This window comes from Maniola jurtina, chromosome 1, assembly GCF_905333055.1.
Source record: "Maniola jurtina chromosome 1, ilManJurt1.1, whole genome shotgun sequence".
Classification (NCBI taxonomy): domain Eukaryota; kingdom Metazoa; phylum Arthropoda; class Insecta; order Lepidoptera; family Nymphalidae; genus Maniola; species Maniola jurtina.
Genome location: NC_060029.1, coordinates 5,631,173 through 5,649,412, shown reverse-complemented (window position 1 = coordinate 5,649,412; position 18,240 = coordinate 5,631,173). Strand labels below are relative to the sequence as shown.

General features: G+C 37.7%; 2 protein-coding genes across 2 annotated transcripts; one reads left to right on the top strand and one right to left on the bottom strand.

The window, feature by feature from the left end:
* Window positions 1-774: 774 nt before the first annotated feature.
* Window positions 775-4,839, bottom strand: LOC123865359 (growth hormone-inducible transmembrane protein-like). Its single transcript, XM_045906356.1, has 7 exons — window positions 4,650-4,839; window positions 3,690-3,795; window positions 3,215-3,356; window positions 2,898-3,073; window positions 2,334-2,494; window positions 1,638-1,770; window positions 775-1,108 (listed from the first exon to the last, which is right to left on the bottom strand). The coding sequence occupies exons 1-7, from the start codon at window positions 4,837-4,839 to the stop codon at window positions 1,021-1,023; spliced, it is 996 nt and encodes a 331-aa protein (XP_045762312.1). The 3' UTR covers window positions 775-1,020.
* Window positions 4,840-6,938: 2,099 nt separating this feature from the next.
* LOC123865345 (aspartate aminotransferase, mitochondrial) lies at window positions 6,939-15,710 on the top strand. The gene is made up of 9 exons (XM_045906331.1): window positions 6,939-7,144; window positions 8,722-8,878; window positions 9,026-9,169; window positions 10,240-10,446; window positions 12,161-12,256; window positions 12,734-12,884; window positions 13,353-13,527; window positions 14,158-14,308; window positions 14,940-15,710. Exons 1-9 carry the CDS (start codon window positions 7,053-7,055, stop codon window positions 15,060-15,062), a joined length of 1,296 nt encoding a protein of 431 aa, XP_045762287.1. The 5' UTR covers window positions 6,939-7,052; the 3' UTR covers window positions 15,063-15,710.
* The last annotated feature ends 2,530 nt before the right edge of the window (window positions 15,711-18,240 follow it).

Below are 18,240 nucleotides of genomic sequence, written 5' to 3'. Positions count from 1 at the left end.
ATTGCATTGTTTACAATTGGAGATTTTCAGATGTGCGTGCTAATTATTCGATTGTAAGTCTGATGTTTTATTCACAACTAGTGATACCCAAGACTTCGTCCGCGTAGATTTACACTGGACTTCATAGTTAAGATAGGGGCTTCTTTAGGGGACCATACAGATAACGTGTTATATTCAACGACCTATCGACTGAATGGAACTAAAGGAGCTCTATCTTGTGACTCCAGTATTAATGTTTAAAAATCCCATGGAAACTTTAATTTTCCAGGTCTTTAATTACTATACCCATGCAAAATATCAGATTGATCCGTTGCTCCGCACAAACATTAAACTTTTTAGGATAAACCAATCACACTAATATTATAAAGGCGAAAGTTTGTATGTGTGTGTGTGTGTGTATGTTTGTTACTCCTTCACGCAAAAACTACTGGACGGATTGGGCTGAAATTTATAATGGAGATAGATTATACTCTGGATTAGCACATAGGCTACTCTTTATCCCGGAAAATCAAAGAGTTCCCACGGGATTTTTAAAAAACTACATCCACGCGAACGAAGTCGCGGGCATCAGCTAGTAAACTATAAAATGATAATATGAGTAATAATGTGATCTCAGAAAAGGATGACACTATTTTTAGTAGAGGTTTGTGTACAACTACAGCCGAATTAATTTCACCTGCCACTGCAAACATTTTTAAAATAATTTGATGAAACTTTGGAAGGTGGCCAATAGTTCACCCTTGATAGCGCATCTCGCCAAATAAAACAAAACAATAAATAATAAACACTTGTCAATTTAATAAAGAACAAAAAGATATACTAGGATTAGTCTAATTATGCATTAATTAACAATACCTTACTTCTTTACTCTTTACATTATATAATATCACATCAGCTTTCAATTTCACGAGTCGAAACGAAGCGCGAGAATTTGTTAAGCTACAAAGTACATAAAGCCGAAATGTAACTTCTGCTTGCTAATTGAAATAAAATACTAATGTTGACTGCAGGTTTTGTCGTTTACTTCCGTTTGTTTCCTCCGCCACCCGCCAGGATCATAGCGATGCGCATAAAGATGTTCAGGACGTCTAGGTACACCGAGATAGCTCTGAAAAGAGAAAAAAAAATATCTTTCATAACAAAATTCCGCAATCAATTTTTTGAATTGGCCTTTACTCAATTTCTTGAAAAATCTATTAGAGTATGCTTCTGAAAAAAGCGCATTACACAAGAGTGTGGATTTGACTTGCAGCTATCTCTTCTCTCTTCAACTTAATTATGCATTGGGCGTCATATTATTACCATTTTGACAAGTGTCAGTTTTAGTTTCCGGTACGCTCAGTGGAGCGATCCAAACAGGCACAAAAAATAACTGTCATTTTGTATGGCACGCCGTATTTAGCGTACATGTATATTATGTCCATATCTGTGGTTTTAAATACAAAGAGCTCTGGACGACAGTGAATGTGAAGTATTTAGGAATATGTACTGTGTGGTAAATAAAATGTTGATTGATGAACCAATCACGCGGCGGAATAACCACCCCGCCGTCGGTTCGGTAAATTACCCACTGCGCAGGTTTAAGGTTAATTTTATTTATTCGATACGTCAACTGTAGCTGACGCTTTTTTACTTACGAGTTAATTGGGTCGTAGGGCTGGAATCCGTATGTAGGGTGCATCTCAGCTCGTTTGATGATGGCTTGCGTGTCGTACAGGAGGAACCCACCGAACACAATCAGGCCACCGTACAAGCTCAGAGAATACAATCCTAAAACAAAATACCTTTATTTGTAAAAAAAAGCAATGCAAAGATATTTGAAAAAAAAAAAAAAAACAAAATCGCCATCTGCATTAATGCGAGTGCTACATCCGTACACAGTACACGAACTCATGGAACAATCCTGTGAAACGCCACTACTAGAGTGAGAAAACTTTCGGTTTTGATCCTGAATCGACATCTGTCAAGTTAAAGGCTAGGGGTGATGTGAAATCAAAGATACCTAGTTGTTTCATAGCCTGCTTAGCGTCAAATGTGGGTAACATTTGACGCCTTCCAATCTAGGTGTAGTCTCGACGTTTTATTATAAGTTTCCTATCTGTTATAAACTGTGCTAACGCACCGAAACCGCAGGCCTTTGAGCCCACGACCTCCCAACTCTCAATCCCACCCTAACATGCATGACTGTACACAGTCAAAGGCCGTAAGTCGTTTAGCACCTTGATCATATTCGTGATCATTATGCGTATGCGTTTGGTGGGTGTGGCGTGTTTATAGAAAAAGGACATAAGTGCGACGGGGAATTGCTACTCGAATTCTGAGGTCGACCGTACCTGCGCCGAGCGCGGTGGTAGGCGGCAGGAACATGCCGGCCACCGACGCGGCGAACACGGCGCCCAGCCCCATGGCCAGCGGCGCGCGCATGTTGAGGAACTCGCCCGACGGCGCGCACACGGCTATCGTGCTCAGTCCGCCCACCACGCCGGCAGTGTACCTGTGCACAGTTAACAAATGTTATTTTCGTCACTAGCTTGAAAAGGCTTTCTTTATCGTTTGAAATCTAAAAAAAATATTCGAAATTTAAACAGGGCAATCTATGGTGTACCTATTAGAGAGAGCGTAGAGCAGACATTCATTATTTTATAAAAACTAAGTTTCTTTGCATTTTGTCCTCAACACAGGGAAAAAAGTTCAACGACTATAAAGTTTGGATCATAGTGGATTCGGTAGATAACAGATAAAAATATGTAAAAAAAATTACGTCAAAGTATAATTTTTTTATATTTTCTTTGGTATAGTTTTATAAATCATGTCATGCATTGCCAGACACTTAAGAGTTGTGGCAATCCCCTGCCAGACACAATTAAAGTTTAATTACTAATTATACAAATATTCACCAAGCTGCACGCATCAGAATAGGCCCTCCAAGGAAGCAAATAGGTGCAATGACAGCTCCCATGATGCCTGTGTGCACCATCCAAGCCAGCTGTTTACCTCCAAACCCTGGCTTGTACTCCATGCCTCGGACAACCATCCCCGAGCCAATCATCAGTGCCATAGTCGCGATAATTGACTGGAATATAAAAACAATGTTATTAATCTTGAAACAACAAAATAATGAAACTAAAGGTCAAAATTGGCGCATTAGTTGAGCCATGAACTGGTAACGGACATACTGAGTAACTTTCCCAATCATAATAAAGGATTTACTTACTATCCATCCATTACGAGCAACTAAGTTCAGAAGGGCTGGTGTTCTGAAAACAGTGATGGCACTACCAGCAGTGAGAACCAGTGATCCAGCAATATATCCATATGTTGCTTTGATACGATCCTTTACATATTGTGGCCACAGGCTAAAAAGAATAATAAATATGTACACTAAAATTTCCAAATATTTAACTAACCAAACACCTGTTTGTGACTACAACATGTTTTTCTCAAATATCACATTTCTGAAATAACACATTGTAGTCGCAAACAGGTAATGTGTAAAACCTAAAAACTTTTCTTGTACCTAATTGCAATATTGGTTTCAAATATTTTCAGAAAAGATATCACTAAGTCTGTAAAGATAATGTACATAAATAACAACTAATAGATTACAACCAAGACTTTAAATTAGATTCAGGTTTATCATAATGAACAAACACCACTTCATCATTATCTTAACAGAGCTAATGACTCACTGTGCTTCCTGTAGTGTACCAGGTTTGACGCCGGAGCCATAATAACATAAGGCCCCAAGGCCCACTGCTGATGCACCTGCTAATGCACCTTTACCCAAGCTGAAAGCTAAAAAAACACAAGTTGTACAATTGGTTACACACAGAAAGAACTCTAGATGGCAGTAGAGGCTTTTTGTTTAATTTATAAATTAGCACTTGGCTGCGATCAGACCTGCTGGCAAGCAATGATGCAGACTAAGATAGAACGCGCTTGCCTAGAAGATGCCTATTCAACTTGACTTAAAGGTTATATTAAAAGTGGAGAGGAAAACCGAAGGCGGGAAGGTGTTTCATATACTAGCTGATTGGATTAGAAACAAGGAAGCAAATCGCTTTGTACATATCTATGGAATTTATGGTGCAATATAGGTTGTGTGGGTGCTGTTATTTGAACTTTGATGACAAACAAAATACATTTTTGAAATACTTGACAGCTTTTTTATACAATAATCACTATCAGCTGTGATATCAAATATTTGGGTCTGCCTTGATAACAACATTATAGTGAATCAGGGCAATAAATATGTTAAACCTATTAAAAAATAAATAAAATAATATTTTACAAACTGAATACCCAATTTACTAGCACACTGCATTTCATTTACATGTACACAGGACTATTGGAACTGATTCTAAGCTGTTTGACAATATTCCTTCATTATGGTGTTAATAAATAAAACAAACAGTTGCTCTTTTTAGCACTAACAGTTAGATTTAAATAAATATAATATGACTAAGGTGTGAATGGCCTTGGTTTAGAAATTATCAATGGTTTATTTTGGAAAAGTTGAACTGTATTAATGATACAAAATTTATATCATTAGTATATTATTATAAAGAAGTATTTGGATAGATCCTGCAAACACGAAAGAACAGACTGTAAGTACGAAAATTATTAAGAATCATTAAAGTTCATCCTACCATTAGGGCCAGCAGGGGCCATCAACCTTTCCCAGATTGTTGGCTGTGATCGCGTGGCTACTCTGGAACGAGGCTCGCGTGCATAGTTACGCACTACATAGTTTTTTGGTACAAATCTTTGGGGTACTGGAGTCTTCAGTGTATGGGTCACACTAAACGCGGAGCGGGTTACGCACATTCGTGAGAGCATGATGCAACTGTGAAAGAAAAATTAACACATTAAACTTATCAACATGTATTTTTATAAAGTTATTCTAAAAACTAAGCTAAGCCGCTAAATTGTCCTGCTAAAATACATCAAAGGCCTGGCATAGACCAATAAATAATAATATTCACCATTTTTCGGCAAATTACGCATGCAATATTTCAAATTTTATGTAAGTTCTTACCTTTATTTTAAAAGCTCGATATGAATATTTTAAAACACGAAAACGCAACACTTTAGAGTCCAGAAACTATTATTTGTAATTAGAAAAAATCTAAATAATATTTCACAATTTCGCAGTTTGATTGAGCCGTTTTTTTCTGGTCGATCGATGATTTCTAGAATATTGTCTAACTGACGTTGACAGTTGGCCTCACAAACAGTAACGACAGTTGACACTGACATTTTTTTTTTTTCTTTAAATTTGGCTTTACTCTGATTAGCCAATGTCAAGTTTGTGATATTTTCAAGTTATTGAATTTATACAAGTATGGACTCCGTCTGCGCCGGCGCCCGCCGACACACGCGCGTCGCCCCTCCAGAGCGCCTCCCAGTCAGTTCCACCACCAAAAAACACCAACTAACACAAAAACCAGCCACTCTTAACAAAAAAAACACTCCAAACAAGCACAGCACGCGCGATAACAAACGCCATCGCAGACGAAGTCCACACCACACTGACATTGATATACGAATCACGATGTCATCTATGGTAAGCATAGATGCATAGATTTTAAGCTCGTGATACACACGCCAGTGAATGGCATGCTATGCTGCTAGGTGCTGGTGCTGGTGCTGACCTAGTGACTTTTTAAGACCAAAGAGTTATGACAGAGTCAAAGAGAATAACCTAATTTTAAGGTGAACCCACACTTATCCGAGCCGAACGAGTCGGATGAAACGAATTTTAGAATTCTGTAAATATATGAAATCTCATGAATCCTCGCACACTTCCCTGCGTCAAATCTCCAAATCTTCAACGCGCGGAAGTGTGCGAGGTTTCGTGAGATTTCATATACAGAATTCTAAAATTCGTTTTGTTCAATTTGTTCGGCTCGGATAAGTGTTTGTTCACCTTTACTGTGATTTGTTAGTTTGTTATTCTGTGGATGCTAATGCTAATATTATTATATCAGTCATCCTCACCCCATACAAAAGTAAAAGTAGGTCTAAGAAAGATTCGCCTGCCAGGTTATTTGCTACATCCATGAGTGGTGTAAACTCCTCCTAAAAAAATCTGACCTTTCCTTGACTTTGTCTTTGATGACGTAAATTGCAATTTTTTTTACAAAATTGCACGAATTATGTTAAATGTGACCAGGACACTGAAAATTGCCCGAATAAAAGGAGTTTTTTTTGTCAATTATAATAAAATTAAATGATGAAATAATTGTAGTAAAAGCATTTATCAACTTGAAACTATTGTTAGAATAAGCATCATGAAAAAGAGCTCTGACACTGGATTTACCTTGTAGGAGATTTAAAGATCTATTTGGTAGCAGGTAAGTATGGTACAACGGTGCCCGGCGGATGTCTGTTCTATCATGACGTTACTGGATCAGTTCAAATTTTTCGTTCAAGTTCAGTATAAAGGTTCAAGGTACCTCTGTGAGTCTGTGGAGTGTGGGCACATTCGTTCCGCAGTCCGTTGTCGATTTCGTCCAGACCCCAAAGCTCTTTTTACATGAAATCAACAGTAACGCGTTGAAACTGTAATGGATCCGATACATGCGTGTGGCAAACAACATACAGCAAGCATCGGCAAACACCACAGATGGCTTGCCTGCTAATCGGAACGCTTCCTAAGCGTTGGCACAGTAAGCAAATATCCATCCACATTCCACACGCTTGCTGTGTGTTACAAGAATTTGGCGGGTTTATTATATACCTTAATAACTATTTAGGTAGGTCTAATATGTGTTCTGAGGTGTGTGTTTTCAGGTCACTGAATCAAAACCAAGAAGAAAATAACCATTATCAACATGATAAACTCATTGTCGGATCACTACAGAGTACGAGTCTTTTCTCAGAATGAGGAAGGTAAAACTAGAATAATAAAATATTAGATGTGGAGAATATTTAGGATTTTCACCTGGTAACCCAGCAGTCCATATGTTTATCAGTGAGGCAACGGGGTTATTTTTCGTCGTTTAGTTTAGAATAAACCGGCTTGCATTTATTTAGATAAATTTTATATAATGGCACAGGCTTTAAGGAAATTATCGACGCAGGCTTTGAAAAACAACTATGCGGAGGCGATCACGACTGGCATCGTTTCCAGAGCAAGTAGGTAATGTACCGGCATTGGCTGCTTAAGTATTTACGTAATATTCGTTAAAATAAATTCTACAGCTATTCTGGCAAATGCCACTGAAACTGAATTGTGTACAACTAAAAGCCCTTTAAAATAAATATTCTCTTTCCCTATTCATTATTATTTTATGTGCCTATATTCTTATAAAAGCTTTCATATAATGGACTTAGCTCGACATGTATTGTGTGTGGCATAATAATCATATGGGCATACTATGTAATTTAAATTATAAATACAGTTTGTAATTAGTAGAGGTTAGGAATACGCCACCTATTTTTATTTCAACTTGATGTTACCTACTATGATAGAAACCTTCACGCAAGTAGCAACAACAACTGTAGGTACATAGTTTCAACTCATTCGGATGAACGCTACGCAAGCACATCAATTTTATATACCTACTTAGACCTTTAAGATTAGTAGGTACCTACATTGATTTCGCTCAACTTGCACATTTTCCGATTGGAAAGTTACATGAAATTATTAAATATATTTATCTACCTTGACTCTTACCATCCATCCGCGTTGGTAACATGACTAAATGGATATTTGTAACACACTGGACTTAATTATATAAATACCTACCTGTTAGAAACTATTTTCAGATACCTGCTAAAGTTCTTTACATAATCATATAGCTGTCTTCACATATTGCTGAAATTATTTTATTGCTTAGGTAAAGTTAGTCATTTGGGATGGTAACTATGCAAATAAAAAGAAATTTAAATATTGATAAGAAAGGGATTCCGAAATAGTGTTAGGACTGGATGATTTGAAAGCACTTCGTAATACATATAAACATGTATTTACGACTGTTATGTTAGAAAATATTGCTACAACCTTGACAACTAGTTAAGAACAATATGCCATTGTTATACATATCGATTATGTATTGTACAGTGAATAACTAACACACTTTTGAAATCATGTATTGTATTGTAATCATCATACATTTTTTAAATTGTTCCGAAGGATTTCTCTACTTTGAATATATTGTCATAAACCTTTCCCAAACTTAAAAATCGGTAGGTATTCATAACTATTCTATTAAATTAGTTGCCACAGATCCTAGAAGTTTGGCAGCCTTTGCTTAGTGGTCTTAAGCGCCGGCCACACAGGCCGCGTATGCGTCACGTAAGCGTAGACGTAGCGCGTACCATTGCGTTGTAATGTATGGAACTGTATGAGTCGTGGCATACCGCTTGCGTGGCGTGAACGTTCGCCTAGACGTAATGCGTGCAGTTATGTCTACGGATTCATGTGTATGTGCTTGGTGTGAATGGGCTTTTATCCTCTATTTACATCAGACGCGCTCACTCACTCGTTGCTGGCACTTAATGGTTTTTTAGGGTTCTGTACTCAAAAGCCGCCAATGGGACTCTATTACTAAGCCTCCGCTGTCCGTCAGCAGACTGTATCTCATGAACCAATAGGTAGAAAGTTGAAATTTTCACAGTATATAATTTCTATTGCCGCTTTATCAAGAACTAATAAGTACTAAGAAGCAAATTACTTGCACTTGACCTGTTTTTTTTTTAATTTATTATTTTTAGCACTTTTTGGAGCAATGTGCAGATGGGACCACCAGATGTCATTCTTGGTATAACGGAGGCATTTAAAAGAGATACCAATCCTAAGAAAGTAAACCTTGGTGTTGGTGCGTACAGAGATGACCAGGGCAAACCTTTCATTTTGCCTTCAGTCCAGAAGGTACAATGTTTGCTCACTTTTTTTCAGTTTCATAATGGAATAATTACCTCTATAAAGGAATAAGATAATATTTGGTGTCCTATTTAAATGTAAATTTAATTATTTTTATTAAGGAAAGTTTCTTATAATAGACAAATACTTTTTTAGGCAGAAGAAATAATTTTCAAAAAAGGATTGAACCACGAGTATGCTCCAATTGGTGGTGAAGTTGCATACACAGATGCAGTTGCCAAATTGGCATTTGGAGAGGATAGTCCAGTTCTTAAAAACAAATCCAATTGTACTGTGCAGGTAAATATGATTCAAATTTTTTTTTTGCAATTTGATTATGTTTATATAGTTTTTGCCAGTAGAAATATTTCAACTTACAAATCAAGCTTGCAAACATGTTAACATCCAGCATCCCTCTAATTGGATTAAATAATATAGGTACTGCACTCTATTAAGTACTAGATGGCACAGCAGATTGGTCCAGGGTGTCTCTGGTATACCTAAGAGCCTGGTTCAACATACCTTGTTAACCTGCTGCTACTGTGATATACTCATCTGTTGCCAGGGTTGAACTAAACTTGCAAGAATTGAACCACTTGATTGCGCTGTTCAAATCCTTCAACAAGAAAATGGCCTCTGAGGTGCTGACGCTTATAACTTGCTGCCTGGGACTACGTTCACGTCGAATTAGGTTATGAAAATCCCATGGGAACTGTTTGATTTTCCGGGACAAAAATTAACCTATCGTGTCTCCAAAAAGCAAGCTATCTTGTACCATGTCAAAGTTATTTAAATGGATGAAACTTAAAAAACTCTGTGGGAATTCTCTGATTTCCCAGGATAAAAGTAGCCTATGTCCATCCTGAGGATACAAGCTGTCTCTGTACCAAATGACAAAATCGGTTAAACGGATGGACCATGAAAAACTGACAGACAGATAGACATACATACCTACTTTCGCATTTATGATATGGATGTTGCTGGATTCTTGAGTTAGAATATTATTTCAGTTTATTGTTTCTTAGTGACTGAGAGCTGATATGGTATCTTGCATGTTATCTACACAAATAACATCCTTAAGTAGTTAAATGGAAAATAGATAGGTAAATAAAAATAATGTATATTTATTTCAAAGACAAATCTTTCGATTTTTATATCTGTTTTTGGGAGTCCCTGTTATAATTTTTAATATGTTAAATTAATAGCAATTTTTAATATTTTAAATTAATAGGCACAGTATCATGACTTTTTCTAGCGTCGCATACGCATTTTATAATGACCCCAGTAGTCCTTCGTTGCAACATCACAAGAGCCTTCGAAGTGCTTATGAGACCTCATAATTTCATACCAATTTCTGTCCCTTTTTACAGACTTTATCTGGTACTGGTGCATTACGGCTAGGATTTGAGTTCATAACCAAACACTACGCCAAAAGCAAGGAGGTCTGGCTATCAAACCCTACATGGGGCAACCACCCCCAGATCTGCAACACTCTCAACCTGTCACACAAGAAGTACCGCTACTTTGACCCCAAGACCAATGGATTCGATCTTAAAGGAGCTCTTGAGGATATCAGTGTAAGTATACCCAAAAATAACTATAACTTTAGTTATAACTTAGGTATGACCCTAAAATTTATAGTTATGAAATTTGTATTAAATACAGTCCAGTAGAGTTTGAAATTATAAAGTCTATGATTATTTCTAACCATAACTTAGCAGTGCTGTCTTATTCAGATGATCTCTTATGTATAGGTATACTTAAATATAGGTATAAATATCCATTTCCTATACAATAATGACCTTTCTAAAAACACAGATTTCTCTTTTTATGTCATTAGTAATTTCTAAAGAAAAAGACAGCATTTAGCATTATGCTGCTTTACAACATTTTTTAGTAATGGATCAAATTAATTCTCACGAAGTCGCGTTGGATATTTTTTTAATCTAACATTTGCATAGCACCTAAACGTTAATCATTTCAGTTAATGTGTTTATCCAATTTACACTTACTAAGATAAGCATTGAAGGTGTTCTTGAAGGTGGTATTAACCTACCTATTTTATTACTCAGCAAATCATGACAAATATTATGTACTTAGTGACGAAATGCTATTGTATGTCGATAATAATAATATTATTATCATCATAATGTAACATAACGTAACAATCTATTAAGATTAATAGGACGTACGTACTAGGCAGGTCGCGGTCACAATACGTAAACGTGATAAACTACTAAAATAGAGTTCAGCTATGGAATTTGGAAAGCAGATACGTGCAAAAACGTGTACGTAGGTAGTGGTACCTAATTATTATATACTACAGGATGCCCGCGACTTCGTCTTAGTCGTGGGTTTAGGTTTTTAAAGATCCCATGGGAGGAACTGTTTGATTTTCCGGGATAAAAAGTAGCCTATGCCCGTCCCCGGGATATAAGCTAACCGTGTACCAAATTTCGTCAGAATCGGTTAAGCTGTTGGGCCGTGAAAAGGAAGCAGACAGACAGACAGACAGATACACTTTCGCATTTATAATATTAGTATGGATTAGGATGAGCATGAACTTTTTGCATCTGACGTAAAGTAATCGTTGAAGCCCCAAGATATTTTGGGTAACCGTTTTCCTATAGAGGGGTAAAATAGGGGTGGGGCTTCTCAGCACTCTATGTATGGGTAAGCTCACCTCATATACCGATTTGCATACATCTACTCTGCTGTGAGCTCTAGCGCCCATGTAGGGTTCTAGAGTAAACTTACATGGGGTGCTCCAGCATTACTTTGACGAATTTCGAATACTTGGGTACTTAAAAAAAACCGGTCAAGTGAGGGTCAGACTCGCGCACTGAGGGTACTCGGGTATTTTTTTCGTCATTTTGTTCGATAAATCAAAAACTATTATGCATAAAAATAAATAAAAATCTGTTTTAGAATGTACAGGTAAAGCCAGGTTCATATGATGCCCCATTTGGTATAGTTTATCCTATAGGTTTTCTTGACAGACACGACGGACGGGCGGACAGACAGACAGACAGACAGACAGACCGACCACCAAGTAACTCTATAAGGGTTCCGTTTTTCCTTTTGAGGTAAAAACGTTGCTTGCGGCATGCTTTCTTATATGCGATCAGCTAAAAGGCCACAAAGGTCAAATAACACTATCTTAACTAGGCAATGATGTGTTTACATATAGCAATATTTCGGACGTTTAAATAATTTCGGTTTTAAACATGTTTTTAATAATCTTAAAGAGCGACTAAGCATTCTCTATGAGTAAGCAATTGCTTGTTTCAGAAAATTCCAGAAGGTTCCATCATCTTGTTGCACGCGTGCGCGCACAACCCAACCGGCGTCGACCCTAGACCCGAGGAATGGAAACAGATCTCAGAGGTAAATACTTAGATTTTAATTTTATTGACACTGAGCTCCGCCTTTTTTCAAGTTAACTTTAACTTTATAAATGTGAATTGTGAACAAAATCCGGCTGGACTCACGTGATTAGTCGAAATAAGTAGTTTAGATTACAAATGAAAATGCGCGCTGCACGCAAGAACGCTGAAGAGGGCTGAGGTGAGGAAGGGAAGATTAACGTTAATTTTATTACTGTGTAACGTGACTCTGGTATTTAGTATTGATAGATTTACTCATAATGCGCTGCGCCGCGCCGGATCCGAATACAGATTCTACCGAGAAGAGCCAGCAAGAAATTCAACAGTTGCTCTTTTCAAATCATAAAAAGTTACACCTTCTTAACTACACTATCTTGTGGGCAATTGAAAGCTCAGCCAGTTGCTTCTATGTAACGGTCAGCGTGTTGAATCAGGCTGAGATGTATAGAGCATACTAGGTATTTGTGGATTTTTGCAGGCAGTGAAAGCGAAAAAGCTGCTTCCCTTCATCGACATGGCGTACCAGGGCTTCGCGACGGGCAGCGTGGACAACGACGCCTTCGCCGTTCGTCAGTTCGTAGCCGACGGACACCAGATCCTCCTCGCGCAGAGCTTCGCCAAGAACATGGGTATGTGATCAGCAAAGAGATAAGGCTACGACAGGGCGTAACAGGGCTTCGCGGATTTGCTCCCACCCAGACTATGCCGACAATGGTGCCGATTCTCTTGACTTTCTCTACTAAACTAAATTTAGATCATCTGCATCCCTCTCCTTTTAATATTGCTAAAAAAGGACGGAGCCGAATTTAGAAATGTAAAAGCTCTAAATTTTAGTGCACACGTCGCGTGCCTATTTAAACAATAGGCTAGCGACTGGCAGTTAAAATCACGAGGTTTGACAGCTCTAAATTAAATTTAAAACTGTCAAACTGTGTCTGTCCTTTTCATATGACATCGGTAAGAGGAAGATGTGAATACTCTAAAATTTAATTGTGCTCAGAATCCTATGCGAATTATAAAATACTAAGTCTTCAAAAAGCCCCAGTCTTGCTGCCCCAACCCATTTGTGATAAGGATTATCATATTGTCCGTTGCAGGTTTGTACGGCGAGCGTGCGGGCGCGCTAACATTTTTGTGCGGCGACGCGGATTCGGCTGCGAAAGTCATGTCCCAAGTCAAGATCATGATCCGCACCATGTACTCCAACCCGCCGCTGTACGGCGCCCGGCTCGTCACCGAGATCCTCAACAACCCACAGCTCAAGCAACAGTGGCAAGTGATTTATTTTTGAACACCAGAACTCTAGCTGTAATTTGCGTTGACACTGTAATTTGCGTTGACACTACATAATTTGCGTTGACACTGTAATTTGCGTTGCCACTGTAATTTGCGTTGACACTACATAATTTGCGTTGACACTGTAATTTGCGTTGACACTTGTGTGGCGACACGGTATCAATGGAAGCAGCGACTTCTACTACTACTTCAACCTGACTTCACTGATGTACCATTACGGCCTGCGCAGATGAGCGATATAAATGGATACTGTCCGGAAAAACACATTAGTAAAAGATGAGGGACTTTTGTCTTCCGCGGACAATAGCGATCCAGCAATGCGCGGGACTTCAATTACTACACATGGCATAATATTGTATATCAAATCTTTGAAAAGAGTAACCGCCGAGTTTCTTGCTGGTTCTTCTCGGTAGGAAAGGCAGTCTGAACCAGTGGTAGATCTTTTTGACGATTCAAAAGTACTTGTAAAAGTGTAATTGAACAAAAATATTTTGAATTTGAATAGTTCGTCGTCTGCTCAGACCTTTAAAAATACTATATGTGAGAGGGAATTACTCGTATTTCATTTTTATATATTTTCTGAATCGTGTTATTATTTGTACGTAGGCTAAGCGACGTGAAGCTGATGGCCGATCGCATCATCAGCATGCGCACGAAGCTGCGCGCCGGCATCGAAGGCGCGGGCAACAAGCTGTCCTGGCGACACGTCACCGACCAGATCGGCATGTTCTGCTACACCGGCCTCAAGCCCGACCAGGTATCGTGCTAAGGCTTACCGACCGACCAGCCAGCGGGGTGACTCGCTAACTCAGTCTCTTACACTAGCCACCGAGCTCATCTTTTGATCCACTGAAGGTTTTCTACGAAAATATATTTTTATATCACTCTGTGAAGCAGCAATGTAAAACAAACCAACCTTGGTGGCTATCATTCAGTATTAGGTTATCGGTAGCAAATTCTGCCTCGCGATTGGATGTGAAAAAATGTAAACAGCGAATCAACCAATCAGAGCGCAGCATTTACTGTCGATTAAGATAGCGATGAATACGTTTTTCTTACACAATCGAGGGGCTGATTGGCATTGATACCGACCACATCATCAGGGCAACAACCTGCCCTAGCACGTATCAGTGGTTAAAATCGAATGTGCCAAATGGATCTTATAACGCAGTATTGCCGCGTTAGGCCTTTCTGACATTTTTAACATGACATACTAGTGACTTTAGTTTTTTATAAGCCTTTCACTATTTATATCTAACTAACTATAATCATTTAAAAATATATGCCAACACTCCCACTTAAATCAAGGGCGACATTTATTATTATTTATCATTCCAGTTCGTAACCTATAAGATGAACTTTTGAAGATGTAAAATTTATCATTTCAGGTTGATCGGTTGACCAAGGAGTTCCACATTTACTTGACGAAGGACGGTCGCATCTCCGTTGCAGGCATCTCTTCCAACAACGTGGACTACGTTGCGGAGGCCATGCACAAAGTGACGTCCTAATCAACATATCGAATGTATAACTATACTGCCATAAGTAAATTATGCCTATAAGGGAATCGACACAACACTATTTTATCATATTAAGTTAATATACACATTTATTTTTATTAGTAAGCACTAACAATATTTCACCACATGCACGCAAGATAACTGCACTATCTGCTAATCCGCATTTAACCAGCGTGGTGCACATAGGCAAAACTTTTTTCATTCTGAGAGGGAGCCTATGTTTAGCAGAGAGCTGAGAATGGGTTGATGATGCTCATTAAAATGCCTCTATTCAAAATATGCTTTGTTATGCCTTTATTTTATACTAGTGAAGTGATAAGTCGAATTGTCTGCTGTATTATAAGAACACATTGGTTATCTAGTATTTATATAAAAAATAAGGTCGTAAAATTACGTAACGTGATAATATTATCGAAAGAGGGCAACATCTTGCTTCACATAAAACGACAATCTGGTCACTATTTTCTTTTTATATGTATGTATTTTGATATTCAAAGTTAGGGACAGTCTGCCCAAGGCGTGAATTATCCCATTGTATTGTTTTGAACTTTTAATAAAATTTTATTATTAATTAATTATTGTTTAAGAATCAATGATATTTTATTGTGTATCTAAAGATAAATATAGTTTTGTTTTGGATTAATGTTTTTATTTTGGTGTCCTGTTAAATTCTTAGACAGATCTATAGAGCGCACTTTGACTTTGCTTAGACTTAAGACACTGTTAAAACGAGACAGCATTATACTGCTGGCATAAATCCATCTCGTTTTAATTGAAACTTAAGTCTAAGCAAAGTCAAAGTGCGCTCTATAAATTTCAACCTTAGAGCAAAATAAGGCCCAGGGTTGACAGAATTGCAAGGATCCGCGCAAATCAATCGTCGACCTTATTCAATTAGAATAGAGTTGTAATTAGTAAAGACATGAGTAGAGAGCGGTGGCATCCTTTTGTTCTTACGGCAATTGTAATTGCATGGCAGCAAGGCTTTCTACCGGTAGGGTGCTAATGAGCCACGGCCGAAGCCTTCCACTAGATCAGTTCAGAGACAATTTAGAAATTATCTTCTAAATGTCCCTACCGGGAATCGAACCCCGGGCCTCCCATTTAATTAAGATAAGATCACTGCGCCAGAGCAGTCATCAAAATTATTCAATTTTGATAAGGTCAACTTCTTCGCCGTTCCGCTAGCCATAATCCATTAGACGGATTCTACAGTAGGTACCCGGCAGAAAATATTGCACATCAAACTTTAGAAAGAGACTGCAGTTTCATAGAGCATTGTCTCTGTCGTTGGGCTCGACCAAACGTCACATACTTAGTATGTGACAAAACATAATGTATGAGTGATGAAGAGAAATCTCTTTGTAAAGTTCGATGTGCAATATTTATTGCCGGGACCTGTATCTTCTATGCCCTGATGTCAGACAAAAGTACCTAACTAGTGGCTGACCGGGTTCACTAATTGGTCACACAACGTTTTACAAATTGACGAAAGATTTTATACGGTTATCTGCCAAAGCCACCATGATCCAAACTTCATAGTCGCTGATCGTTCCTACTTTTGCCGTTGAAACTTTCAGCTTTTATAAAATAAAACGGTCTAGACCTCTCGGGCTTTCTCTATAATGATTGCAAAACAAGTAATTCGATCTAAAGTTTCAACATGGCAGTTTGCACAGATCAAATGCGCAAGCCTAGCCGAGGTCCGTTCTTGTGCAATGCGCAGACACTACGCCTCGTGTTTGGATTGGACTAGTGCTGCGCGCACTATACCTATAGGCTATTACGTATTCTGTGGTAGTGATCGCAAACTAAGCTAAGGGTGAAATCCATAGAGCGTACTCTGACTTTGCTTAGATTTGGACAGAGTTAAAACGTCTTAAGTCGTCGTCTCAAGTTAACGTATCTTAAGTCTGAGCAAAGTCAAACTGCGCTCTATAAATCTCATCCTAAGGGCCGGCGCACATATGGCGGAGCGCAGAGCAGAGCATGCCCGCGAAGTTTTTTAATCGCGTGACACATTACGCGAATTTCTACCAGAGAATGCGCGGGACTGCGCGCGGATGAGCGAGTATCCGCACGGATGCACATTTGATTTTAGATATTATTTCAATGAGGATAATGTCGACAATACTTTGACTGTGAAAAATACTCTGCGCTGCGCTCCGCCATATGTGCGCCGCGGCCCTAAGTCACCGAAGTAGGTCAAAATTAATGCACTTTTTGAACGCTCATGTTCAGAAGATAAATTGAGTTATGGTAGACAGGTGGTACTTGGTTGTAATAAAAAATACATATTAATTAAACTGTTTATTTTCAATATAAGTAAATAAAATAAACTTAATGCGAAAACACAAATCGTAATAACACATTTGCGATGATTCTAAAACGAAACTAAAGTCTACGCAAAATATTTACAGCCCGCAAACAATGTTATCCTACATTTTAGAATCCATGCAGATCGATAATAACCAAATCTTTTTGGTAAGTATCTTAAATTTTGTATTATCTTTATTTCATATTGTTAAAATGTATACGTTCGGAAACAGTTTTTAACAATTTAATTTAATATTTATTAAACAATCGTCATATTATTAACCTGCATTGATATATAAAATGTACCTATAACATTTTATTTAGTTCATGTAAAACGTACATACACATTATTACACATATTTAAAAATATATTTAAAGTTAATTATTATTAGATTAGCTTATTATAGTCAAATTGAATGATATTTCAATAAAAACAATATAACTATATACATTTGTCACAATTCGAACATTAACTATAATACTCATGGCACTATTTCTTTAGAATGTAACATTCATTTCCAATATGTACCATTGCCAACACGTTTGAACTAAAATTGAAGAATTTTACGAAATTATTCTTAAAAATTTAATAACTTTACAAAAATTAAGTAGAACACTGAATAAGTTCGTTAGTATTATATAATGAATATAGTGTATACATACATATATTATGTACTTGTAAAACTAACTGACATATATTTATCAATGTACTCTGTAGGTACTCAAATCGCTGGTTCTAAAAACTTGAGATTTTGCATGTAGGTTTTCTTTATAGACCCCCACAAAGGGCCAGTTGCATAACAACGGTTAAAGTTACGTTACGGTTATATTAAACTTTGCCCACCATACAAAA

Coding starts and splice junctions, on each gene's coding strand:
- LOC123865345 (XM_045906331.1), top strand. CDS start 7,053: ATGGCACAGGCTTTAAGGAAATTATCGACGCAGGCTTTGAAAAACAAC. Junction 12,885..13,352: donor GAGCTTCGCCAAGAACATGG/GTATGTGATCAG, acceptor TGTCCGTTGCAG/GTTTGTACGGCGAGCGTGCG. Junction 14,309..14,939: donor CCGGCCTCAAGCCCGACCAG/GTATCGTGCTAA, acceptor TTATCATTTCAG/GTTGATCGGTTGACCAAGGA.
- LOC123865359 (XM_045906356.1), bottom strand. CDS start 4,839: ATGCTCTCACGAATGTGCGTAACCCGCTCCGCGTTTAGTGTGACCCAT. Junction 3,357..3,689: donor GGTACACTACAGGAAGCACA/GTGAGTCATTAG, acceptor TATTCTTTTTAG/CCTGTGGCCACAATATGTAA. Junction 1,771..2,333: donor TACCACCGCGCTCGGCGCAG/GTACGGTCGACC, acceptor ATTTTGTTTTAG/GATTGTATTCTCTGAGCTTG.